Here is a 27,268-nt window from a genome sequence, read left to right as displayed (position 1 = left end):
GACCTATAACACTGCACACACTGATCTCTTATGCTCCCATAGGGACCTATAACACTGCACACACTGATCATTGTTATCCCATAGGGACCTATAACACTGCACACACTGATCTCTTATGCTCCCATAGGGACCTATAACACTGCACACACTGATCTCTTATGCTCCCATAGGGACCTATAACACTGCACACACTGATCTCTTATGCTCCCATAGGGACCTATAACACTGCACACACTGATCTCTTATGCTCCCATAGGGACCTATAACACTGCACACACTGATCTCTTATGTTCCCATAGGGACCTATAACACTGCACACACTGATCTCTTATGCTCCCATAGGGACCTATAACACTGCACACACTGATCTCTTATGCTCCCATAGGGACCTATAACACTGCACACACTGATCTCTTATGCTCCCATAGGGACCCTATAACACTGCACACACTGATCTCTTATGCTCCCATAGGGACCTATAACACTGCACACACTGATCTCTTATGCTCCCATAGGGACCTATAACACTGCACACACTGATCATTGTTATCCCATAGGGACCTATAACACTGCACACACTGATCTCTTATGCTCCCATAGGGATCTATAACACTGCACACACTGGTCTCTTATGCTCCCATAGGGACCTATAACACTGCACACACTGATCTCTTATGCTCCCATAGGGACCTATAACACTGCACACACTGATCATTGTTATCCCATAGGGACCTATAACACTGCACACACTGATCTCTTATGTTCCCATAGGGACCTATAACACTGCACACACTGATCTCTTATGCTCCCATAGGGACCTATAACACTGCACACACTGATCATTGTTATCCCATAGGGACCTATAACACTGCACACACTGATCTCTTATGCTCCCATAGGGACCTATAACACTGCACACACTGATCTCTTATGCTCCCATAGGGACCTATAACACTGCACACACTGATCTCTTATGCTCCCATAGGGACCTATAACACTGCACACACTGATCATTGTTATCCCATAGGGACCTATAACACTGCACACACTGATCTCTTATGCTCCCATAGGGACCTATAGCACTGCACACACTGATCTCTTATGCTCCCATAGGGACCTATAACACTGCACACACTGATCTCTTATGCTCCCATAGGGACCTATAACACTGCACACACTGATCTCTTATGCTCCCATAGGGACCTATAACACTGCACACACTGATCTCTTATGCTTCCATAGGGACCTATAACACTGCACACACTGATCTCTTATGCTCCCATAGGGACCTATAACACTGCACACACTGATCTCTTATGCTCCCATAGGGACCTATAACACTGCACACACTGATCTCTTATGCTCCCATAGGGACCTATAACACTGCACACACTGATCTCTTATGCTCCCATAGGGACCTATAACACTGCACACACTGATCTCTTATGCTCCCATAGGGACCTATAACACTGCACACACTGATCTCTTATGCTCCCATAGGGACCTATAACACTGCACACACTGATCATTGTTATCCCATAGGGACCTATAACACTGCACACACTGATCTCTTATGCTCCCATAGGGACCTATAACACTGCACACACTGATCTCTTATGCTCCCATAGGGACCTATAACACTGCACACACTGATCTCTTATGCTCCCATAGGGACCTATAGCACTGCACACACTGATCTCTTATGCTCCCATAGGGACCTATAACACTGCACACACTGATCTCTTATGTTCCCATAGGGACGTATAACACTGCACACACTGATCTCTTATGCTTCCATAGGGACCTATAACACTGCACACACTGATCTCTTATGCTCCCATAGGGACCTATAACACTGCACACACTGATCTCTTATGCTCCCATAGGGACCTATAACACTGCACACACTGATCTCTTATGCTCCCATAGGGACCTATAACACTGCACACACTGATCTCTTATGCTCCCATAGGGACCTATAACACTGCACACACTGATCTCTTATGCTCCCATAGGGACCTATAACACTGCACACACTGATCTCTTATGCTCCCATAGGGACCTATAACACTGCACACACTGATCTTTTACATTGATCAGTGGTTTCTCATAGGAAACCACTGATCGATGATTCTGCCGCTTGACTGCTCATTCCTGGATCTCAGGCACTGAGCAGTCATTCGGCGATCGGACAGCGAGGAGGCAGGTAGGGGCCCTCCCGCTGTCCTGTAAGCTGTTCGGGATGCCGCTATTTCGCCGCGGCTATCCCGAACAGCCCACTGAGCTAGCCGACAGTGATTTAGTTTCACTTTAGACGTGGCGATCAACTTTGGGGTCCAGAAGTCAGACCCCCGTGATTTAAAACTTATCCCCTATACTTAATTTTTCACCAGGAGACTTCTATAATATTTGCCCTTCATGCAGCTTTTGTTTTATTCTCTCCCTAAAGCAGTGTTTCCCAACCAGGGTGCCTTCAGCGGTTGCTAAACTACAACTCCAAGCAGACACTAACAGCCAATGGCTGTTCGGGTCTGCTGGGAGTTGTAGTTTTGCAACAGCTAGAGGCACACTGGTTGGGAAACACTGCCCTAAAGAGTTAAAGGAGTACTCCCCTGGAAAAACTTTATTTTTTTTTTTTTAAATCAACTGGTGCCAGAAAGTTAAACAGATTTGTAAATTATTTCTATTTAAAAAATCTTAATCCTTCCAGTACTTATCAGATGCTGTATGCTCCACAGGAAGTTCTTTTCTTTTTGAACTTCCTTCCTTTCTGTCTGACCACAGTGCTCTCTTCTGACACCTCTGTCCATGTCAGGAACTGTCCAGAGCAGGATAGGTTTGCTATGGGGATTTGCTCCCGCTCTGGACAGTTCCTGACATGGACAGAGGTGTCAGCAGAGAGCACTGTGGTCAGACAGAAAGGAAATTCAAAAAGAAAAGCACTTCCTCTGTAGTATACAGCAGCTGATAAGTACTGGAAGGGTTAAGATTTTTAAATAGAAGTAATTTACAAATCTGTTTAACTTTCTTGCACCAGTTGATAATGTTTCAATAAATGTTTTCCAGTGGAGTACCCCTTTAACAATCTCTGAATTGTATGTATGAAATTGACTCCTTGTCCTGTCCATCTTTAGGTTCCTCCTTGGAAGCCCCGGCAGCTGAGACTCAATCTTAAAATAGATATTTGCATGGAGACAATCTAACCAGGATGCCAATTACTTACTGACCTGTAGATCGCCAACGTCACCGCTCCAGTGCCATCTTCTTCATCCACCATAAGTGACAGCCAAGAAGACTTCTCTTATTCTTTATCCAGCATTCCAGATTTACGTTACGCTCAGCACTTCGCTCCCGGAGCTGGCAGAGTTGCACTTGAATAATGTTAGCACAAGGTTTACAATAGTAAAATAACCTGACTTGTGTAGAAGGACTAGTCAATGAAATCTCTACCGAAAGGTAATGAGTGCGGAAATGGCGCAATTCTCTTCTTGTTATCAGGGACAGTATCTTACGTGTGGCTATAGCCTTAGAGATTGTTGGTTCAAGAGAAACCCCCCCTGCAGTGATGTCACTAGGTACCATTGATGACATCACTCAGTGACTGCATTACACCAGTTTGCTTATAAATTATTTTGCACATATGTCATTTCGGTTTTTTTTGCAATTTAACAACGTCTCTTATAGCTGTTACAGGTTCCCAATGAAGGGGAAATTATAAAATATATAGAAACATGGACTTTTACATATTAAAAAAAAAAAAGTTACTGATAGGTGAATGCTGACCCTTTCAAAAAGTTTACATAAAAAAAACAAATAAAGATGCTATGTTCAATCTATTTAAATGGGGCATTCTGGGTTTTTTTGCTCTTGGAATGTAAGCACAGTCTGTCTAGTCTTTTTTGTCTCTTTTCCTCAAAAGTTTCAGCAGCCTTAAAGGGAACCAATCATCAGATTTTACCCCATATAAAACACTTATCCTTATATAGGGTAAAATCTTTATCCTCACCATCCCGGGGGGACGCTCCTGCCCCCAAGGGGGAAAATATGAACTTATAACCTAGTCACCGCCGGCCCGCAAGTTGTCCCCTCTTACCTAGTCTCGTTACTTCGGCCGGCAGTGACGCCCCCTCTGCTTGATTCATGGGCTGCATCATCACTCTGCTCCGTCTGCTCAGTGAGCAGAGCGATGGCGCGGCCCATCAATCAAGCCGAGGGGGCTTCGCTGCCGGCTGAAGTAACAGGACTAAGTAAGAGGAGCGCCCCGCCCAGGGGACTACTTGCGGGGCCTGCGGTGACTAGTTTATAAGTTCATATCTTCACCATCCCTGGGGGCAGGAGCGTCCCCCGGGGAGGATAAAGATTTTACCCTATATAACGATTTGCCAAGTGTTTTATAGGGTAAAATCAGATGATTGATTCCCTTTAAAATGTGTTGTCTAGGACCTTTCCCAGTTTGCTGTGCGGCCCGAGACAATACATCAAAAGTCAGGTGCTGAAAGGGGGCTTGGCTGCTTCGTCTGTTGTGTGTGAAGCCAACCCCCTGGTGACACATCCACAGCTTGTGTGTCAGGTTGTTCTGTTCTGCAATGGGTGGGTCGACTGATGTGTGGGGGGGAAATAAGTCACCTCCCGCCTTTAAACAAAGAACCCTGGAGATTGTAGTCTCTGGAGGGTCACAGAAACAGGAAGTAACCAACTCCAAAAAAACAAGCCAGCAGCGTGATGAGGGACACAGGACACGGACATTTATCACCAACACAAGCACAGATCCTTGGTAAACATGTCCATTACTGTATGACACTTAATTACTAAAGTCATCTTATGCTGGATAACCCCTTTTTAGTGCTTAACAGAAAAAAGCTAGGAGTTTGTCTCTAGGGCTATGTTCACATAGTAGAATTTCTAAGCGGAAATGTGATTCCGGCCTCCGCTGAAAGAATTGATTTGTCAATTCTCTTTGTGAAATCTGCTCTGAAATGCATTGGAGACAGCACATTCCCGAGCTGCCTGTGGAATGGCGACACAAAATTTTCAAGGCGGACATTCCACCGTGTGAACATACATTTATACGCTGGTGTCTCTTTCAACTCTATTCGAATTTGGGTTTGAAAATCACATAAATTTGTTCACCTCCAGGATCATGTTTTTATTCATTTTTTTTTTACTTTTTATTGGGGATCTGAAAAGGTTCTTTTGACATCTCCCCAGTAATAGAAGCTGAGTTCAAGCTTTTAGAACTGTTGGTTTCCAAACTGTGGCCCTCTAGATGTTGCAAGCCACAACTCCCAGCATGCCCAGACAGCCAACGGCTGTCTGGGCATGCTGGGAGTTGTGGTTTGCAACATCTGGAGGGTTGCAGTTTGGAGATTACCATTCTGGCGCAATCATGACAATGCATCTGCCTGACCAAACGTAGCTATAGTAAAGTATTTATTGGCGCAGTAACCTATGATTTTGCTGTGGACGGTTCCTTAAAGGTGTATTCCAGAATCTTTTTTATTTTTTAGTCTACTGTGCTACAGGGGCTGTAAAGTTAGTGTACTAAATAATACATTGTCTTTACCTGTGTGTGATGGTCTCGCAATTCTGTGATTTTTGCCCCAATATTTATTTTTAAAAAGCATACAAAATGACTTAGGTCTTGGGTTTTCCCATGTTGCTGTGCGTCGAGATATTACATCACTAGTCAGGTGATTGTAGGGAGCCTGCCTGCTTCAATGGGTGGAGCAATCGCTGAGGGGGAGAGAGATCATTTTGCAAATGCGGTAGGCACCCTGGTTAGAAAACGCTGGTCTTTTGAATGGAATGCAGCCCATTTGTATTTCAATGCCTAGGGTGGCTGATGTGTGGGAGGGAGAAAAGCGATCTCACACTTACAAACATGGAACTATGGGATGTGTAGTTTGAGAACAAAATCCAGCAGGTAAGTACTAAAATCACCTTATGGTGGATAACTTCTTTAATACACTGCAGTTTTATAAGGTAAGAAGGTGAACACATGGATGAATTCATTAGATAAATTTATTTGGAAATTCAAGAATGAAAAAAAACAAAAACCATTCTTAGAAATAAGTTTATGTAGAACAACAACCACAATAAATAAATCAACAACCACATTACACATAAGGGGCAACCTGGAACTTCATATAAACCATTAAATGGTAAAAAAAATAAAATAAAAAGAATCTACCCTAAATCTGCACAAGAGGAAAACAAAGATGGAATGAGAAATTCTGCAGTCTAAGGCCGGGTTCACACCACATTTCTGCAATACAGTTACTGTATCAGGTTTTTGATAAACTGATTCCTCAAAACCGGACTAAACTGTATCAAAACGTTCGTACAAATTTTAATCCGTATACAGTTTGAAAAATGATGTCCGGTTGCATCTGTTTAAGAAAAAACATATACGTTTTTAACTTTTCACTCCATTATGAATAAAGTTTCACTTGTTTGATTGAAATTCCAATAAAAAAAAAAAAAAAACTGTGCAAAGTCAAAAACCGTATGGTGAAAACTGTATGCACATATGGTTCTCTACGATTCCCATTTTAACATTTTTTTTTATATATATACGTTTCACCCGGACCAAAAAACCGTGGTCTGCTAAGGTTTTGGGTCCAAGAAAAAAAAAACTGACAAAACCTGATGCCTCTTTTGGCATATGGTTTTCAATATAGTTCCATATGGTTTTCAAATTGAAAACGTATACAGGAACTGTATTGCAAAAACGTGGTGTGAACCCGGCCTTAGGCTACATTCACAATACAATTTGATCATACGACTGTTGGATTCATTTTAACAAACCAACCGGAGTAAGCTGGTGACTAGAGATGAGCGAACTTACAGAAAATTCGATTCGTGACGAACTTCTCGGCTCGGCAGTTTATTACTTATCCTGCATAAATTAGTTCAGCTTTCCGGTGCTCCGGTGGGCTGGAAAAGGTGGATACAGTCCTAGGAAAGAGTCTCCTAGGAATGTATCCACCTTTTCCAGCCCCCCGGAGCACCGGAAAGCTGAACTAATTTATGGAGGAAAAGTCATCAACTGCCAAGCCGAGAAGTTCGTGACGAATCGAATTTACTGTAAATTCGCTCATCTCTAATGATGGTGTTGCTGGAATGGAAACTGGGCTGCTCCGGTTTTTAGTCCGGCAATTAAACAAACTGTTCAAAAATGAGCCGACCGGGGTCACTAGCGAAAATGTCTCATACTTGTTCCTGTTCCCCTTAAAGGGGTACTCCAACCCCAAGAAATCTTATCCTCTCCCCCCCCAAAAACGTGATGTGAACCCAGCCTTATTCATGTGTGTAGCCAACCTTCAGGCTGTGTTTCCATGTTGAGGCTAAGGGGTTTTTTGTGTTAATGCTAATTCCTAACACAGACAGAGGTGTCTGCAGAGAGCACTGTGGTCAGATCGGAAAAAAAAACTACACAACTTCCTGTGGAGCATACAGCAGCTGATAAGTACTGGAGGGATTAAGATTTTTAAATAAAAGTAATTTACACATCTGTTTAGCTTTCTGACACCAATTAATCTGAGAATTTTTTTTTCCTCTTCCGGAGTACCCCTTTAATCCACAGGGAGGAATAGGGGCTATTGAGTTTTTTTTTTTTTTTCTTTCTAGAAAAAACAGACAAAGCCAGAAGGAGATCAGAGTTCATATAAATTATTGGCTTTGTATTCAAGAATTGCAATTGAAAACCTGACCATGTGAATAGACCCTGATGGGTAGGAATTTAATTACATGGTAGCTGGAGGCTTAGATAAGGCAGTATAGTAACATTATACACACTGCACAGCAGGGGAGGCGCAATGCGCTTTCTGATTATTCTAGTAAAGCATAAAAAAAAAAAAGGACACGTGAAATGTTTTAGTCAGTGCCGAGCTGGGGTGTAGCTATAAAGGCAGTGTTTCCCAACCAGGGTGCCTCCAGCTGTTGCAAAACTACAACTCCCACCATGCCTGGACAGCCTTCGGCTGTCCAGGCATGCTGGGAGTTGTAGTTTTGCAACAGCTGGAGGCACCCTGGTTGAGAAACACTGCTATAAAGGGGTGCAGAGATAGCAGTTGCACCAGGGCCCTTGGTGTGACAGCTACCTCTGCACCCCTTTATAGCAGTGTTTCTCAACCAGGGTGCCTCCAGCTGTTGCAAAACTACAACTCCCATCATCATCTGGCGCCATCTTATCTCCTAAGAATAAAAGTTGAAATGCAATTGGGGGAAATTTATCAAAACCTGTGCAGAGAAAAAGTTGCTGAGTTGCCCATAGCAACCAATCAGATTACTGCTTTCATTTTTCACAGGCCTCTGCAAAATGAAAGAAGCAATCTGATTGGTTGCTATGGGCAACTGGGCATGTTTTTCTCTGCACAGGTTTTGATAAATCTCCCCCAATGTGCCTGATCCTTCTTTCCCCCCATGTCTGACATGGTGGGGAGAGCTAGGAGGCCACCATACACGTTGGATTAGGGGACCTCTAGCTGTTTCAAAACTACAACTCCCAGCATGCCTGGCAGTTGTAGTTTTGCAACAGTTAGAGTTCTGCGATTTGGAGAGCACTGCATTTGATGGTTGGCTGGCTCCACCCAGCATTTAACCCCTTTACAGCTGCCGCCGCTTTAAAGGGTGTCTACAACATGACGATCCCAAGGGTGGTTCCCAACCAGGGTGCCTCCAGCTGTTGCAAAACTACAACTCCCAGCATGCCAGTGTTTTCCAAACCGTATGCCTCCAGCTGTTGCTAAACTACAACGCCCAGCATGCCTGGACAGCCAAAGGCCCCCATGGATGAGATTAGAGATGAGCGAACTTACAGTAAATTCGATTTGTCATGAACTTCTCGGCTCGGCAGTTGATGACTTTTCCTGCATAAATTAGTTCAGCTTTCAGGTGCTCCCGTGGGCTGGAAAAGGTGGATACAGTCCTAGGAAAGAGTCTCCTAGGACTGTATCCACCTTTTCCAGCCCACGGGAGCACCTGAAAGCTGAACTAATTTATGCAGGAAAAGTCATCAACTGCCGAGCCGAGAAGTTAGTGACGAATCGAATTTACTGTAAGTTTGCTCATCTCTAGATGAGATGATTGAAGGGGCCAGGGCAATCAGGCAAGCGCTGTGGCTACTTCAGCCAGGTAGATCCACTCCAGATCTGGTATGTTGGCATATATATTGCTGATAAGCCAATCTTTAAAGGGGTACTCCAGCTGCATGCACGGTCTAAGGTAGCACGAGAGATACTCAAGTGCTGTACTTGTGCATTTTCAATGCTCCCATAGAGGGTGCATGGAGCGCGTGCAGACACACAGCTGTGAATAAGAAATAGGTTTTGAAGTATTGGAGTACCCCTTTAACATTGAACTCCACATTACAATTGCATAACGGGCTTGTCCATTACAGCAAGGCCTCTACATCCGGCAAACAGCCATCTTGCAGCTGCCATTTACCAAGCAGTGGCTACAGGGAAATAAGGGAAGAGCCAGCAACGTAACCAACAACTTCCAATCCCTGTCCGGTCATCCAGCACTGATAGGTACTGCAACCATAAAGTGTTATATATTCATTTAAAACAAACGTCATGTTCCCTAGACATGTTAAGTTTTTATTGCTAGTTATAGACTGGGGAAGTTTACGACCGCGTACACCTCACTTCCTGGCTGTCAATCAAATCTGACCTTTTCTGCTATATAAATCTATAGACTGAAAAGGTCAGATCTGGTGCCCAGTCGGTGAGTGGGAGTTCACGGCAGTACTCCTCAGCTGTCAATCAAATCCGACCTTTTCTGTGATATAAATCTATGAAGTGAAAAGGTCAGTCTGGGAGTGGGAGTTCACGGCAGTACTCCTCGGCTGTCAATCAAATCCGACCTTTTCTGCGATGTAAAAAGGTCAGATCTGATAACCAGCCGGGGAGTCAAGTGCAATCCAGCACACTCCTCCGGCTTACAACTAGGGATCCTGGAAACATGTCCAAAGTAGTTTTTTTTGCTTTTTTTTTAGTTTTAAAATTTTCCTAAGACAAAATAAGCCATGAACGGATTTCTTGCTGTCAAATGCTTACACCCCCCCCCCTCCCCTCACAAAGGAAACCTATGCGGGTGTATTAGAATTTATAGATTAAAGAAGTTTTAATAAATACAGGAATAATAGGAAACAAAAGGCTTAGTAGGTTTTCAATTAACATTAAAAAAAAAAAAAAAACTTAAAAAAAAAAAATGTTCCCCCCGTGCTCCCATTCACCGGTAAAATGTGCAGACAGACAATAAATAAAAATACAGATTATCAATCACTATAATGCAAACTACTAATCAATATGGTGGTGAAGGTGCAGGGGCCCTTTTAAAATGTCTTGAGGTAAAGTCTGTGTAGCCATATAAAGCAGTGTTTCCCAAGCAGGGTGCCTCCAGCTGTTGCAAAACTACAACTCTCGGCATGCCCGGACAGCCTTTGGCTGTCCGGGCATGCTGGGACTTTTAGTTTTGCAACAGCTGGAGGCACACTGAGAAACAATGACAAAGTATTAAAGAAAGCCAGTGATTTCTGAGCAATGTCTATTGCTCCATGTAAATATAGAAATTAGTTCACTATAAACAATCCTGCCTTTTAGTAATCTCATAATTTTAATGATAAAAAAAAATTAAAATAAATAAATCTTCACAACACTAGCGCCACTCATCTCTATAGGCTGCATTTGGTACTGCAGCCTAGTCTCATTCACTAACTTGGTAGTAGAACAACATGGCTGTTTCCTTACAAAAACAATGCTATTCTAGTTTATGGGATGTATCCGAATAAATATATATATTCCACCTATGGCACTGTTAAATACACAGATACCCAAGGGCTTTGTCCCATAGGCTTGAATGGGTCACGCAGTGCAATGCTCCACCACAACGCCATTCACACGGAGAACACAGGACTCCCATTCTAGCAGCTGTCTGGGCCTTAAAGGGGTACTCCGGTGGAAAACATTTTTTTTTTTTTTTTATAATCAACTGGTGCCAGAAAGTTAAACAGATATGTAAATTACTTCTATTAAAAAAATCTTAATCCTTCCTGTTCTTATAAGCAGCTGTATGCTACAGAGGAAAGTCTATTCTTTTTGAATTTCTTTTTTTGTCTTGTCCACAGTGTTCTCTGCTGACACCTGATGCCCGTATCAGGAACTGTCCAGAGCTGGAGGAAATCCCCATTGCAAATCTATGCTGCTCTGGACAGTTCCTGACACGGACAGAGGTGTCAGCAGAGAGCACTGTGGACAAGACAAAAAAGAAATTCCTCTGTAGCATACAGCTGCTAATAAGTACTGGAAGGGTAAAGATTTTTTAATAAAAGTAATTTACAAATTTGTGTAACTTTCTGGCACCAGTTGTCCCATCGGTCCCACTCATCGCAATCTGAGACTTAAAAACTTATCCTCTCTCCACAGGATAGGGGGATAAGTTCCGGAGTACCCCTTTAATCAAGCATATCTAGAGGAGTGTTCTAAAACACATTAAAGGGAATGCATCATCCAAAAAAAATCACCGATTATAAATCAGGATAAAACGTTAAAACATTATTCTTCATTCTGACCAAAAAGCCTAATAAGCTGACACTTTCTGTTCTGTAGAGAAAACTTCCCAGCAGTCTCCTCGCTATCCTCATCACAAACAGGAGAGCAGTGAAAGGCGACACCAGTATAGAGATAAAACCATTCACAATAGGTGATGGTCACCGCTCCCCTCCTCCTCCCCCCCCCTCCCTGCCCAATGACACCTGCACAGGTCACAGAGCATGTCTACAACTCTCTTCCATAGAAGTCATTGAGCCTGTAAAGCAGAACTCTAAATCAAAGTTTCCCAACCAGGGTTGCAAAACTACAACTCCCAGCATGCCCAGACAGCCTGGTTGGCAAATACTGCTCTAAATGCTTTTGGGGGGGATTTGCGGCACAATCCTTATCGTTGTAGCAGGCTAGTTACAGAGGTTGTAGAGATTAGAAAACATGGCTGCCTTCTTCTAAACCAGTGTTTGTGTGCATCCAGCTGTTGCAAAACTACAACTCCCAGCATGCCCAGAACGCCTGGTTGGCAAATACTGCTCTAATTGCTTTTGGGGGGGGATTTGCGGCACAATCCTTATCGTTGTAGCAGGCTAGTTACAGAGGTTGTAGAGATTAGAAAACATGGCTGCCTTCTTCTAAACCAGTTTTTGTGTGCATCCAGCTGTTGCAAAACTACAACTCCCAGCATGCCCGGACAGCCGAAGGCTGTCCGGGCATGCTGGGGGTTGTAGTTTTGCAACAGCTGGAGGCACAATAACACTGGTTTAGAAGAAGGCAGCCATGTTTTTCTAACCTTACACAGCCACAGGGTTGTAGTTTTGCAACAGCTGGAGGCACAATAACACTGGTTTAGAAGAAGGCAGCCATGTTTTTCTAACCTTACACAGCCACAGGGTTGTAGTTTTGCAACAGCTGGAGGCACAATAACACTGGTTTAGAAGAAGGCAGCCATGTTTTTCTAAGCTTACACAGCCACAGGTTAAAAAAAAATCTGGTTTGTTTCCCTTTTCTAAATACTGGAAGACAAGGGTGAAATAAATCGTTATTTGGTGAGGTCCCTCTCTCCACACGATGGGGGGGGGGGGGGGGGGGGGTCACTGGTGTCCACAGTATGGTGTAATCTTATACTTTGTTGTCTTGCTGGTTTTACACAAACACAAATTCAAGTTTTTGAACATCACGAACAAGCGCCCGGCGACACGATGTACAATCTCCTGGAGGAAAAGTTCTCTTTCCTATATTGCGAGGACAGACGTCTGTTTTATGGGGATCCAATGTGGAGCGCTCCATGTCAGACCATCTCCGTACGCAGGATGGGAAGACGGCAAGATAACTCGAGTGATCCATTGCCTAAGGGGGGGAAAAAGAAATGCCAAGGGAAGACGCACGTACAAGGTTTACCACAAATATACACCGCAGCTGCTCCAAAATGCTTCGATGCAGGACATCTTAAAAAAGGGGTCCTCCACTGGCCAGCATGGAACTAAATGTTCCGAACGCTGTTTTCGTGCCGCGGGGGTCGGCCACACCCCCTCAATGCAAGTCCATGGGGGACGTGGCCGCGACGTCACGAGGGGGTGTGGCCAACCCCCACACCGTGAAAACAGCGTTCGGAACATTCAGTTCCACGCTGACAAGTGGAGGACCCTCTAAGACAGTGTTACTCAACCATTGTGTCTTTAAAGGAAACCGGTCACCCGCACTATAATACTATACACCGGGTTATAGTGCGGGTGAACAGGAGACCGATGCGGGGACTGCTATACCTACCTGCAGTCCGGAGCCCCGATCCTCCAAAGATCCCCCCCCCCTTTCAGCACTCTGGAGGCGGGCCCGCCGGCTGGATTTAAATATTCATAAGCGCCGGTCATGTGAGCGTTCAGTAGGCACGAGCGGTCATGTGACCGGTGCTTATGAATACTTAAATCCAGCCGGAGGGCCCGCCTTCAGAGTGCAAGTCAGTGATGGAAGAGGGGGATCTTAAGAGGATCGGGGCTCCGAACTGCAGGTAGGTATAGCAGTCCGAGACCCTGCATCGGTCTCCTGTTCACCCGCACTAATAATCCGGTGTATCAGTTATAGTGCGGGGGAACGGGTGACCGTTTTCCTTTAAAGGAGGACTCCAGTGGAAAACTTTTTTTTTTTTTTTTTTTTTTTTTTTAAGTCTACTGGTGCCAGAAAGTTACACAGATTTGTAAATTACTTCTATAAAAAAATATTTACCCTTCCAGTACTTTTTAGCAGCAGTATGCTACAGAGGAAATTATTTTCTTTTTAAATTTCTTTTTTTTTGTCTTCTCCACAGTGCTCTCTGCTGACACCTCTCTCCGTGTCAGGAACTGTCCAGAGCAGCATAGGTTTGCTATGAGGATTTTTCTCCTGCTCTAGACAGTTCCTGATACGAGCATCAGGTGTCAGCAGAGAGCACTGTGGACAAGACAAAAAAATTCAAAAAGAAAATAATTTCCTCTGTAGCATACAGCTGCTAATAAGTACTGGAAGGCTAAAGATTTTTTTAATAGAAGTAATGTACAAATCTGTTTAACTTTCTGGCACCAGTTGATTTAAAAAAATTAAAATAAAAAATAAAAATTTCCACCAGAGTACCCCCTTTAATATTGCAGCGGCAGGGAGAGGACATGGCAGTGCATGCCACTAAGCTCCCAGTCTCCTAAGAGCTCCAATATGGCTGCTTTACCAGACAGAGATTCGCTTCAGGAGACTGAAAAAGCTGGGTAGCAGGCAGTACACAATGCAGGGCTCATGGAACTCCCCCTGCTTTCCCATTCTCCTCATCTATCTGGTGAAGCAGCCATATTGGAGACATGAAGAGAAGCAGCACCTGTCACTTCTCTGCTGTATTTTTCTAAAATGGCACCAATTTATTTATTTGTTTATTGATTGATTATTTTAAAAGTGTGAAAATGCCTCCAACAAAACATAAAGCTATAGGCCAAGTGCAAAAAAAAAGGCAAAAAAAAAAGACTGCGTTACTTTTCCTCTCCCACAAAGTTTAGGTAAGAAGACCATGAAACGCCGGGTATTCAGCTATTAAAGGGGTACTCCGGTGGAAAGTTAAACAGATTAGTAAATTACTTCTATTAAAAAAATCTTTACCCTTCCAGTACTTTTTAGCAGCTGTATGCTACAGAGGAAATTCTTTTCTTTTTTAATTTCTTTTTTGTCTTGTCCACAGTGTTCTCTGCTGACACCTGATGCCTGTATCAGGAACCGTCCAGAGCAGGAAAAAATCCCCATAGCAAACCTATGCTGCTCTGGACAGTTCCTGACACGGACAGAGGTGTCAGCAGAGAGCACTGTGGACAAGACAAAAAATAAATTCAAAAAGAAAAGAATTTCCTCTTTAGCATACAGCTGCTAAAAAGTACTGGAAGGGTAAAGATTTTTTTAATAGAAGTAATTTACTAATCTGTTTAACTTTCTGGCACCAGTTGATAAAAAAATAAATAAAAAAAAGAAAGAAATTAAAAAAAAAAAAAAAAATTCCACCGGAGTACCCCTTTAAATATAGAAATACCTAGTTTAATTTTTTATTTTTTTTCATGAAAACATTTATTGACTTTCATTATGTGTTTACTGCAGATCTCAGGAGAACTTACCATTGTGTTTCGACCCCGAAGAAAAGTCTCCAGTTGCTGAAGCGTCCATAACTGTAAGGATTGAGAAATATCTGCAAAAGGGAAACAAATCAGGGATCGGTAAAGAGAGGAAGGAATATACAGGAAGATTTTGCTGAACAGGAATCTATTAAATCGGCCATCAATTAAAAGGGCTACTCCAGTGAAAAACATTTTTTTTTTTTTTTTTTTAAATCAACTAGTGCCAGAAGGTTTAAACAGATTTGGAAATTACTTCTATTTAAAAATGTTAATCCTTCCAGTACTTATCAGCTGCTGTATACTCCAAAGGAAGTTCTTTTTAAATTTATTTTCAGTCTGACCACAGTGCCGACACCTCTGTTTGTGTCAGGAACTGTCCAGAGTAGGAGCAAATCCCCATAGCAAACCTCTCCTGCTCTGGACAGTTCCTGACTTGGACAGAGGTGTCAGCAGAGAGCACTGTGGTCAGACAGAAAATACATTTTAAAAGCACTGTGGTCAGACTGGAAAGAAATGTAAAAAATAAAAGAGCTTCCTGTGGATCATACGGCAGCTGATAACTATTGGAAGGATTAAGATTTTTGAACAGAAGTACCGTATTTTTCGTCCTATAGGACGCACCGGCGTATAAGACACACCCAATTTTTAGGGGCAAAATCTAAAAAAATAAAGATTTTGAACCCAATAGTGGTCTTCAACCTGCGGACCTCCAGATGTTGCAAAACTACAACTCCCAGCATGCCCGGACAGCCGTTGGCTGTCCGAGCATGCTGGGAGTTGTAGTTTTGCAACATCTGGAGGTCCGCAGATTGAAGACCACTGCATAGGAGGTAATACTCATGCGTCCCTGCCGCTCCGGACCAGTCACCGCTGCCCTGGATGTCGCTCCATCGCTGTCCCTGTCGCTCCGGAACGTCTCTGCTGCCGGCCGGGTATCCTCGCTCTCCGTCGCCGCCATCACGTCGTTACGCACGCCGACGCACGGACGCGACGACGTGATGACGAGGAAGGAGAGCGCCGGCCATACAGGGGATCCCTGAACGGAGAAGACACTCGAGGAGGCATGTAAGGTCCCCCCCCGGTGTCCTGTAAGCACTAACCCAGCTATTCAGTCGGGCTGTTCGGGACCGCCGCGATTTCACCGTGGCGGTCCCGAACAGCCCGACTGAGGAGCCGGGTTAGTGTCACTTTCCCTTCAGACGCGGCGGTCAGCTTTGATCGCCGCGTCTGAAGGGTTAATACAGGGCATCACCGTGATCGGTGATGTGATCGGGTCCCGGCCGTTGATGGCCGCAGGGACCGCCGCGATAGGGGTGTATTCGCCGTATAAGACGCACCAACTTTTTCCCCCCAGTTTTGGGGAAGAAAAAGTGCGTCTTATACGGCGAAAAATACGGTAGTTTACAAATCTGTTTAACCTTCTGGCACCAGTTGATTTAAAAAAATAATGTTTTCCAGTGGAGTACCCCTCCGAATCTGCAAACTTTGTGCCTGGAGTTCCTTTTACTGTTGATCTGCCCAAGTAGGGGTCACTCACCTTCCCTTTAGTCTGCAGTCTCTTCCTCTCCTTCTTGTTGATGTGTCTCTCTATACTGGTCTCTCCCCGGGTGATGAGCATGGCGTGCCACAACGTGAGGGCCCCAAGGGCCACCGCGACCGAGCTGCAATATAACATCATTCCACTTAGACATCACAGTATCTCTCAGATAAGACCATTTCACTGGACACCGCGCGGTATGTCTCAGGTCTGACAGACACTCTGTCCAATGGTAACACCCAATTGTCAATCTATTCATACATTACTAGGAGAAATAAAGGAACCGCACAACCAGAATCGTTATTTTATGGGAAAATATCTACTTACTGTAACAGAAGAACAGACATGTTAGGAGACACAACAGATCTACCTAGACTTCAAAGACAAAGCAGGTAAGCTTTAAAGGGGTATTCCGGGCAAAAACATTTTATCCGCTATCCAAAGGATAGAAGATAAGATGTCTGATCTTGGGGGGCTATGCGGGGGATGTGACGTCAAGCCACGCCTCCTCCATTCATGTCTATGTTTTTGCCCGGAATACCCCTTTAAAGGAGTAGTCCAGTGGTGAAAAACGTATCCCCTATCCTAAGGATAGGGGATAAGTTTGAGATCGCGGGGGGGGTCCAACCGCTGGGGCCCCCCACGATCTCTCTGTACGGGGCCCCCGGCTCTCTGGCCAGATAGCGGGTGTCGACCAACGCACGAAGCGGCGGCAGACACGCCCCCTCAATACATCGCTATGGCAGAGCCGGAGATTGCCGAAGGCAGCGCTCCGGCTCTGCCATAGAGTTGTATTGAGGGGGCGTGTCGGCCGCCTCTTCGTGCGGTGGTCGACACGCCCCCCTTCACGCGGGCTGTCGGGGCTCCGTACAGGAGATTACGGGGGGGCCCCAGCGGTCAGACCCCCCGCGATCTGCAACTTATCCCCTATCCTTAGGATAGGGGATAAATTGTTCACCACTGGACTACCCCTTTAAGGTAGTCTGAAATCTCCTCTCACATTCTTATGCTTTTCATTGACTACTTCGTGCAAAATCCACCAGTCTCCCCCAGACATTATTTAAGACACAATGCTTAAGAGTAACCAACATCTCTTAAAGGGGTACTGCGGTGGAAATGTATTATTATTTTTTTTTTTTTTTTTTTTTTTTTTTAAATGAACTGGTGCCAGAAAGTTAAACAGATTTGTAAATTACTTCTATTAAAAAAATCTTTATCCTTCCAGTACTTTTTAGCAGCTGTATACTACAGAGGAAATTATTTTTCTTTTTAAATTTCTTTTTTGTCTTGACCACTCTCTCCGCTGACACCTGATGCCCGTATCAGGAACTGTCCAGCGCAGGAGAAAATCCCCATAGCAAACCTATGCTGCTCTGCACAGTTCCTGACAAGGACAGAGGTGTCAGCAGAGAGCACTGTGGACAAGACAAAAAAAAATCTCAAAAAGAAAAGAATTTCCTCTGTAGCATACAGCTGCTAAAAAGTACTGGAAGGGTTAAGATTTTTTAATGGAAGTCATTTACAAATCTGTTTAACTTTCTGGCACCAGTTCATAAAAAAAAAAAAAAAAGTGTTTTCCAACAGAGCACCCCTTTAAGGCCGCCTCTGGGGACCCCCTGGATCTCTGTGCAGTCCATGGCATTCTTTGCCTCAGAGATGGAGATGTGACGTCACGGACACACCCCCTCCATTCATGTCTATGGGAGAGGGCGTGACACCGGTCACATATATATAAAATATATATATATATTATATATAATATTATATTATATATATTATATATATATATATAATATATAAATAATATATATATATAAAAATCTTTCCACCAGTCAAAAGTTTTGATTGGTCAGGGTCTAAGTGTCCAGCCCCCAAGCGATTCCCAAAACGTGAGGGAAGAGAAGTACACTTGGTCAGTGACTGAGAACGTCCCATAGGCCTGTATGTTTGTCTCGGTCACATGGCAAAGAGCAGGAAGAGAATATGGATGGCACGCTCTTCTCCTAGCTTATTCTTGTGATCGGTCAGGGTCTGAACACTCTACAACATGTCAAAAGTTTCAGTGACTGTGTCCATTTAAAGAGTTACTGTCATTTGAAAAATCTTGACATGCCGTCCATTTATGCCACAGACCCAGAGTTTGTCAGAGCAAAATAACCAAATTAACTTAGCCTCTTTTTTTTTTTTTAATTATGCCGAACGGAACGTAAACAGATCCCACTGACTCGAATGGGGTTCGTATGGCGTCTGGTATTTTACAGGTGTTGAGCAGACAAAAAAAACCATAAAATAGGACATGCAGTATTTTTCGCTGCCCAACTCCTGTCCTGACAGACTGGCCAACACAGCTTCCTTTACAGCCGGTGAAGTGTGATGTAGCGCTCCGGCTCTCAATCAAATTTGACTATCGCTGCATTAGTCTAGGATGGAGCGGCCGGCTGGGTAGTGAGGAGTGCGACTTAAAGGGGTACTCCTCTGCTCAGCGTTTGGAACACACTATCCCGAACACTGGAGCCGGATGCTCGTGATGTCATAGCCCCTCATGACGTCACGCCCCGCCGCCTCATTGCAAGTCTATGGGAGGGGTCCACGCCCTCACCCATACTCGCAATGAGGGGGCGGGGCGTGACGGCATGAGGGGGCGGGGCTATGACATCACGAGCTGCCGGCTCCAGTGTTCGGGACAGTTTGTTCCAAACGCTGAGCAGCGGAGTACCCCTTTAAAGGATCTACTTTTCTAGAAAGGAGTGCAACACATCTTAACCAAAATCTAGAGCTTATGGCATTCCGGCATAAAATGGGCACAAACAAACATCATACCTGCAAAGAACCCAGAGGTAAATGATGCACTTGTGAAACGCTCTCTCCCGGAAGGAGAAGGTGGGAGGAGGAGACAGGCTGTATGTCTGAAAGAAAGAAAATGGCATGAATATCAATGTGTTCGCTACAATTCTGGATCTAAACCACAGCGAGGGACAAAAATGTATACACATAAAAGATGTCAGTAACACATGGTAGTAATATTGGGATATTGGGTGAGGAAAACGTATGGATCTTCCCTTTATAAGGGTTCCCTGAATAAATACAAAATGTCCTGCTGTGAAGAAAGTTTAAATTCTATCGCTGCAGCACCCCCACAGGGCAAAAGAAGCATTACACAGGTCCCACTGATATCAATAGATTGTCTGTGTAATTCCCACCAGGGTTACCCCAGCTGTTGCAAAACTACAACTCCCATGCTGGGAGAGGTCTTATTTAATAGTTGAAGGCATGCTGGTGTGAAACACTGCCGAAATGTATGAACCCTTCAGCGTATGAGACACCTTTTGCATTTACCATATCTAAAGAAGGTCCTAAGTGAGGAGCTTCTCTTTATCAACTCTTAAAAGGGGTACTCCACTGGAGCAAATCAACTGGTGCCAGAAAGTTAAACAGATCTGTAAATTACTTATTTTTAAAAATCTTAATTCTTCCAGTACTTATTAGTTGCTGTTATGATCCACAGGAAGTTATTTTCTTTTTGAATTTCCTTTCTGTCTGATCACAGTACTCACTGCTGACACCTCTTTCCATTTTAGGAACTGTCCGAAGCAGGATAGGTTTTCTATGGGGATTTGCTCCTACGCTGGACAGTTCCTAAAATGGACAGAGGTGTCAGCAGAGAGCACTGTGGTCAGGCAGAAAAGGAAATTCAAAAAAGAAAAGAACTTCCTGTGGATCATACAGCAGCTGATAAGTACTGGAAGGATTAAGATTTTTTTAATAGAAGTAATGTACAAATCTTTTTAAACTTTCCCGCACCAGTTGAATTAAAAGAAAAAAAATATATGTTTTCCAGTGGAGTACCCCTTAAACTCATTAAATGCCCCCTTAACCCCTCAAGTGCTCTATGCATACAATGGCCTCTCCGGATTGGCCGGACTCAGATATGTGACGATCATAAACTAGTTACGAAATTATTTTAGAATTATAGTAGGGATCGACCGATTATCGGTATGGCCGATAATGACGATTTTGGGCATTATCGGTATCGGCAATTACCTTTGGCACCGCAAAAGCCACTGCAGTGCATTGATTTAAAGCGCACGCTTTAAATCAATGATCTGCAGCAGTGTCGAGGGGGGATAAATAGCCGATAACTTATACCGGAATATCGGTATAAGTTATCGGCTATCGGCCCTAACCTCCACCGATTATCGGTATCGGCCCTAAAAAATATCGGTCAATCCCTAAATTATAGGACAGGCAACTGGGCCAAAAAACCTATATAATTCTTGTCCCATATTGTTCCCCCCAATACAACTGTAGGTAATATCATCTCTCTCCATATACCCCCCAGGCTTCAGGCTAAAATTGTAACACTAGCTAAGGTTATGTTCACACCTGCGTTGGAGTTCGGACACAGGATCCGGACAAAAAAAAAAATATATATATAATTTGTTTGTTTGTCTGGTCACATCCAGACGGACCCCATTAAAGTCAACGGGGTCCTCCGGTCTCCATTTTGTGTCCCCCAAAGAAGTAGGCCCCAAACTAAGCCTCCAATGCAGATGTAAACAAGGCCTGGAGTCACATGACAAAATCGTATGACCGCAGTAAAGGTCCTAAGGCTGTGTGTACGGCGCTACATCTACAGGGTCCCACATGACTAAGTTATACGTCCGTGACATCCGTTGCGATATTAAAATTATTTATTTATACAAAAGGAGAAGGAAGACAATGGGGGAGATTTATCAAAACCCGTGCAAAGGAAAAGTTGCCCAGTTGCCCATAGCAACCAATCAGATCGCTTCTTTCACTTTGCAGAGGCCTTGTTAAAAATGAAAGTGGTGAGCGGATTGGTTGCTATGGGCAACTGGGCAACTTTTCCTCTGGACAGGTTTTGATAAATCTCCCCCGATGATCGCATGTTAGCAGCAAACAGGTGGAAAGGAGTAGGAATAAGTGTTGTCTGTAACCATGGAAACGCATGGGTCAGCTAAAAGCTGCAAACACAAAACAAAATGGAGTCTTAGGTCGTCTTTAGCAGCAGAGATGATGGCTTTGGACACAAGGAGACGGGTTAGTCACAACATCGACTTCCACGAGCAAACCGTGTGTCTCCAGCTGTTGCAAAACTACAACTCCCAGCATGCCCGGACAGCCTTCGGCTGTCCGGGCATGCTGGGAGTTGTAGTTTTGCAACAGCTGGAGAGCTAGAAGCAGAAAAGAGCAGACATACACGTAAGCGGGACATGAGGCTGTGGTATTCTGGGGTCATACACATTAGGTAGCTACATAGCCCACCTCATTGCCTGCAAGCTGGAGCCTCTCCGCCTCATGATGCTTCATCTTCTATTAAGAGGAAAACATGACAATTACCTTCTAGAGGAACCGTGCAACGTCCTGCCGACCCCAGAATAAGAAAAATAAGACGAAAAACAAAAGTACTAAAGAGTCTGAACTCCTGTACGGTTATTTTTCTGCAATTTTACCAGGGGTTTTCCAGCGCCACCCCTGTCCTCAGGTTGTGTTTGTTACTACAACTTGGCTCCATTCACTTGGATGGAACTGAGCTGCAATATCACACACAGCCTGAAGGGAGGTGTGGAGCTGTTTTTTGGAAGAAATCGGCTCTGTTTTTTTCTAATCCTTGACAACACCCATCCCTTATCGAGATGATGAGGGATGTGATGCCTATAAGGGTACATTCACGCGGGCGGATTTATCTGCGGGTTTCCCGCTGCGTATTTGAAAGGGGGCGGGCACTTTTCCGCTATCCGCAGCAGATTTTCTGCGGCGGAATTTACCCTGCAGAAAACCCACCGCGGAAAATCCTTACTGACTTCATTGGGGCTTGCGGCGGATTTTCTGCAGCTTAAATTCCGCCGCGGAAAATCTGCTGCGGACAGCCGAGAAGAGCCCACCTCCTTTCAAATACGCAGCGGGAGACCCGCAAATAAATCTGCCCATGTGAACGTACCCTAATAAAGGGGGGTATGACTGCTGGGACAGCCCGTGACCTCGAGAATGGGATAACAAGTCACTTTCGGGAATGGTGTGGAGGTCGTATTTTGCACACTGCCATTTCTTTTATTGTCTATGGGAGCTGCCAGAGATAATAGAGAATTTTGCCCCAAATCAATGGGACTCTGCTGCAACTGAATTTCGGAGCTAAATGTTTCTGCCATGTGAACGAGGCCTTGTGCTGTACTGATCACTTTCCAGCAGCCTCCTCCTTATCACAGAAAGAACATATACACACATATATATATATATATATCTCATATCTATTTGTCTCTGTCTATCATATATATATTCTCTTAGGTTTAACATAAAAGCTTGACACAGTAGGTCATATTCCGATGACACATTAAAGCAGGTCTGCAGTAGACCTTCACTTTACTAGCATCTTTACCAAATGCAATTTTTCAATGAATCGATATCCAGTCTCTAAGGAAAAATAAACCTGCATAAGTGCATTTACTTGCAGAGAAGAAGCGTCATCTCACCTCTATGGCTGAATAGGCTTCCCGGAACATGACGCGGCTGCTGATGCTGCAGTAGATACAACCGAGGGTCATAAAGAGGCAGAAGGAGAAAAAGTAGCGGTGGTTGTAGTGCCCCACACAGTTATTAAGCCAGGCTTCAATGGGAACATGTTAAGGAATAATATAGCCAATGCATGATACCCTAAACCAGTGATGGCGAACCTTTTTGAGCCCGAGTGCCCAAACCGTAATGCACTGCAACTTTTTTCCCTCAAAGTGCCCTCAAATAGAAATCATCCCTAGTCTGTGATGCCCCCCCCCCTATCCCCAGCCCGTGCAGTATGTCCCCTCTCCCCCCTTATCCCCAGCCCGTGCAGTGTGTCCCCTTCACACATAGAAATCATCCCCAGTCTGTGATGTCCCCCCCCCCCCCCCTCAAACATAGCAATCATTAGGCAAGGGAGATGAGGAGCAGTGTACGTCCTTTCTCCCCTGCTCTTCTGCCTTCTTCTCCCTGTGGAAACATTCGTCCTCCGAAGGCAGAGCAGTGGAGAGAGGACGTACACTGCTCCTCATCTCCCCTGCTCTGCCTTCTTTCTGCCTTGCAGATAGATCTGTGTCCTCCGGGAGGGGGAGATGAGGGGGCGTGGCTTATTTCTCCCGTGCAGACCTGCGTCGTCTGCTCCGCCTTCGCTCCCCCCTAGCTTCGGAAACCTTCGGAGAGCTGAAGGGAGTAGCGGTCGCAAGTCTGCACGGGTCGCATTGCGAACTATGGCCGCGTGCCCACAGAGGGTTCACCATCACTGCCCTAAACTATAGTATAACAAAAAGGGCTATTACCAACCTGCAACTCTTCAGCTGGTGCAAAACTAAAACTCCCAGCATGCCCTGACAGCCTAAGTCTGTAGTTTTGCACCAGAGTTATAGCTTTTAAAAGCCAGGGGAAAATAAAAAATGAAGAAAAGGAGATTTTTTTTGTGCTCACCGTAAAATCTCTCTCTCTCGTAGCCTTCATTGAGGCTCACCTATACTGATGGGTATATGCTCTTGCCACTAGGAGGCGCTGATGCTAGGAAAAAAAAAAAATCAGCTCCTCCCTGGCAGGATATACCTGCCCACTGGAAATGAGGTAATCAGTTTTATCACAAAGCAGTAAGAGAAGTCAAAGACATATGCCCGAAGCACCCTGGATAAGAATCCTGGATAAAAAAAAATAAATAAAAACAATAACCAGAAAAGAATATCTGGACAAATGCAGAAATGGGTGGGTGCGGTGTCCCCCAATGAAGGCTACGAGAAAGAGATTTTACAGTGAGTAAAAAAAAAATCTCCTTTTCTCGGTCGCTCTTCATTGGGGGACATCTATACTGATGGGACATACCAAAGCAGTCCCCTAGGGTGGGAAGAACAACCAACAGCGAAAGAGGAATCAGTCCCGAGACCGAACCCATTCGCCCGTAAGGCCTGCTAACGAGAACCCAGGCCAGAGATAACAGAGGCCTAGAAACAGAGCTCCCGGAAGATCCCCCAGCCATGGAGATGGACTAGGACGCCAAAGGAAGGGACCGTCCATGGAAGAGACTCTAAACCCCTGGTCCATATAGGGAGACAAAAAAAAAGTTGACTAGGAAGCCAGATGGGCCGGAACCATGGAGGTAGGAAATCAACTCAAAGGAACACAGAACCAGACAGACAGAGTGCTAACCTGGCTGGAAAACAAAAATGGAAAAAGGGCACAAAAAGAGAACCCTATCCAGAATCAACTGATTCAAGAGAATATGGTGGAAAAAAACGTCAGGGAGAGCAGCGTACACCCGATCAGAAGGCGGAGACCAGAAAACCACTTGAAAAAGGGAAAAATACGGAAACCGGTTGGTGCAGAAGATTGATCTGCAGACCCAAAACCTGCAATGAGCCTTCGGGAAGCAAAACAGCTGGACAGGCGTAATCCAGACAATCAGAACGCCCTCCATGGACCCCAAAAGGAGGAGATGGAAGATAACGGCTAATAAAGGAGCGGAATGCCCAGAAAAGAGGGCATCCCGGAACACCGGAGTGACAGACATGGGAATTGGAGGTTCCTGAGTCACCTGGAAGACGGACACGGAAGAATAAACGGTCAAGAAAAGACCGGAAGACCCTGAAAAGGAGCATCCCGGAGACACCGGGGTGGCCGAAATAGGAACTAAAGTTTCCAGAGAGTCTCCTGGAAGACTTACGCCTGAAGGGTAAGTAAACCCAATGACCGCAAAACGCTCCAGGTGACAAACATCCGTGCCGAAACCAGAAGAAGTGCGGTAACAGAAAGACCGCCCCATAAATGAATTGCGGAGAAGTCTGGTTAGGACCACAACACATGCCCAAGATCTCAACCGTCACTAAGGCCCTAGAAACAAGGAAGGCCGACCTAGAAAAGAAGGCACGCCATAGCATCACAGAATAGTGTCCAAAACAAGGAGACCAACCGGTCTTGGACCCAGCGGTCCAAGCGGATCAGAATGCTCCGAAACAAAAACCGTCAGGACGGGAACGGAGAAAAAACAATAGAGAACCCGGCTGAGACTCCCAGGCTCTGGACAGGAAGGCTACTCCAGAAGATTGCGGTGTCAGTGTAGTGCAACAGACACAGTCAAGGGAAGAGGGAACACACCCTTACTAGGGAGATTGTGCCGGGGGGGGGGGGGGGGGGGGGAGCAATGGCAGGACCCAAACGGTGGCTAGACCGGCCATCGCCGAGCCATACTTGATTGCACAAACCCCTCCAACAGAGGAGAGTGCCAAGGCTGCATGAGCAACAGTAGATAACCAAGAAACAAAGAGAGCCAAGCTGCAACAGTGGGCAGTAAGCCACAGGCATAGACAGTGAAAGGCTCTTTTGAATGATCCCAGCGAAAAACAAGGGCTAAGCCAGATATCCCACCTATATAGTGGGAAGAGAGGCCTCCAACTCGGCAGTAGAAAGCGCCCAGCAAAAAATTCCCCCTAATGGAAGGGAAAACAAGGGGGGGGGGGGGTCGATATTAGACTCAGGCACCGACCATGCCAAGCCCCCTTATCCCCGTAACCCCGTGGAGGGGGGTTGACAAAGTGCGCCAGGTACTGTAGAGGAGCAACAGATGGGCACCAACAGAGCCAGTCTAGTCATGTGTAAAGCAACAGAGCAGGCGCCTGAACCACCCTGCACAGGAATCCAGGAAAATATCTGGAGGCATGGGGGGGGGGGGGGGGGGTAGTAGTAGTGGGATACCAAGACCGCAGATCCGAAAGAAACCGAGAAACCGCAGACCTCCAAATGTCCGGCAGTATGGAAGGCAGGCTCAGCACCCAACGGTGTGTCACAACCTTGCCCCTAGTAGACCAACGTGGAACTCTTAGAAAGGGGAACAGAGAGTGCTGCTGCTGCTGTAGGTGTGAAAGTCCATAGAACTTGTAGGAAACGCCCACAACCCATCTCCTAAGGGTGCTTACACCAGTACTGCTGTCGCAGACGCAAGAGATTAAGAAAGCATGTGGGGCAGGAAACATGCAGACACAGTCTGACAACAGGTATAAAGGTTCCAATGAGAGGTCCAAAGGACCCACAGAGAGACACTCCTGTTGGAACCTGACATGGAGCAGCAGGAATGGGGGAGGTGACCTGGTGGATTGGAAAACCATGTGGACACAGGCCGGCTATCTGGCATAGGGACCTATGGCCGCACCGGGTCCCACATAAAGAACCACACACTGAAAGTGGGTCCCCAGCCTTCAGCCGTGAGAATGGTAGACATGAAGAGAGGGACCTGGTAAAGTAGGGAACCCTGCAAACCAGTACGTGGTGCATTGTATAGGGCTCGTGGAGCAACATGGGGAGACTCACATGGGACTACGCCTTAGCAGTAGGTCACCGGAACTTCCATCCACAGTGTGGGAAGTGTATGGTAGTTGAACAGACGTAGTAGTAAGCCATGCGGACAACTATATGACCGACTGGCATAGGATCCCTGAATACACAGGATCACTCCATCGGACCCTCCCACAGAAAGTGGGGCACCGGAGTGCGGCCAATCTAACGGGTGACCTGGCGGAGTAGGAGACCCAGCAGACAAAAAACTG

At 45.2% G+C, this 27,268-nt stretch overlaps 2 protein-coding genes across 5 annotated transcripts in view; one reads left to right on the top strand and one right to left on the bottom strand.

The window, feature by feature from the left end:
* MMS19 (MMS19 homolog, cytosolic iron-sulfur assembly component) overlaps window positions 1-3,830 on the top strand; it is a gene marked incomplete in the record, with an annotated part of 95,590 nt that extends 91,760 nt beyond the window's left edge. The window contains 1 exon segment of the mRNA XM_056530857.1: window positions 3,135-3,830. Coding sequence (XP_056386832.1) covers window positions 3,135-3,162 — 28 coding nt within the window.
* Window positions 3,831-12,628: 8,798 nt separating this feature from the next.
* The window catches only part of ZDHHC16 (zinc finger DHHC-type palmitoyltransferase 16), a 24,891-nt gene continuing 10,251 nt past the window's right edge, over window positions 12,629-27,268 (bottom strand). For 3 of the 4 annotated variants that reach the window (XM_056529918.1, XM_056529920.1, XM_056529919.1), the window contains exons 6-11: window positions 23,195-23,328; window positions 21,990-22,037; window positions 19,524-19,609; window positions 16,704-16,827; window positions 15,167-15,237; window positions 12,629-12,896 (exon numbers count right to left, since the gene is read on the bottom strand). In XM_056529918.1, coding sequence (XP_056385893.1) covers window positions 12,782-12,896; window positions 15,167-15,237; window positions 16,704-16,827; window positions 19,524-19,609; window positions 21,990-22,037; window positions 23,195-23,328 — 578 coding nt within the window. In that variant the 3' untranslated portion in view covers window positions 12,629-12,781. The remainder of the gene's footprint in view (window positions 12,897-15,166; window positions 15,238-16,703; window positions 16,828-19,523; window positions 19,610-21,989; window positions 22,038-23,194; window positions 23,329-27,268) is intronic. The other variant, XM_056529921.1, reaches the window with a different exon arrangement.

Source organism: Hyla sarda, chromosome 7 (genome assembly GCF_029499605.1).
Source record: "Hyla sarda isolate aHylSar1 chromosome 7, aHylSar1.hap1, whole genome shotgun sequence".
Lineage (NCBI taxonomy): Eukaryota > Metazoa > Chordata > Amphibia > Anura > Hylidae > Hyla > Hyla sarda.
The sequence above is the reverse complement of the archived record's forward strand: the minus strand, read 5'-3'. Positions and strand labels throughout refer to the sequence as shown.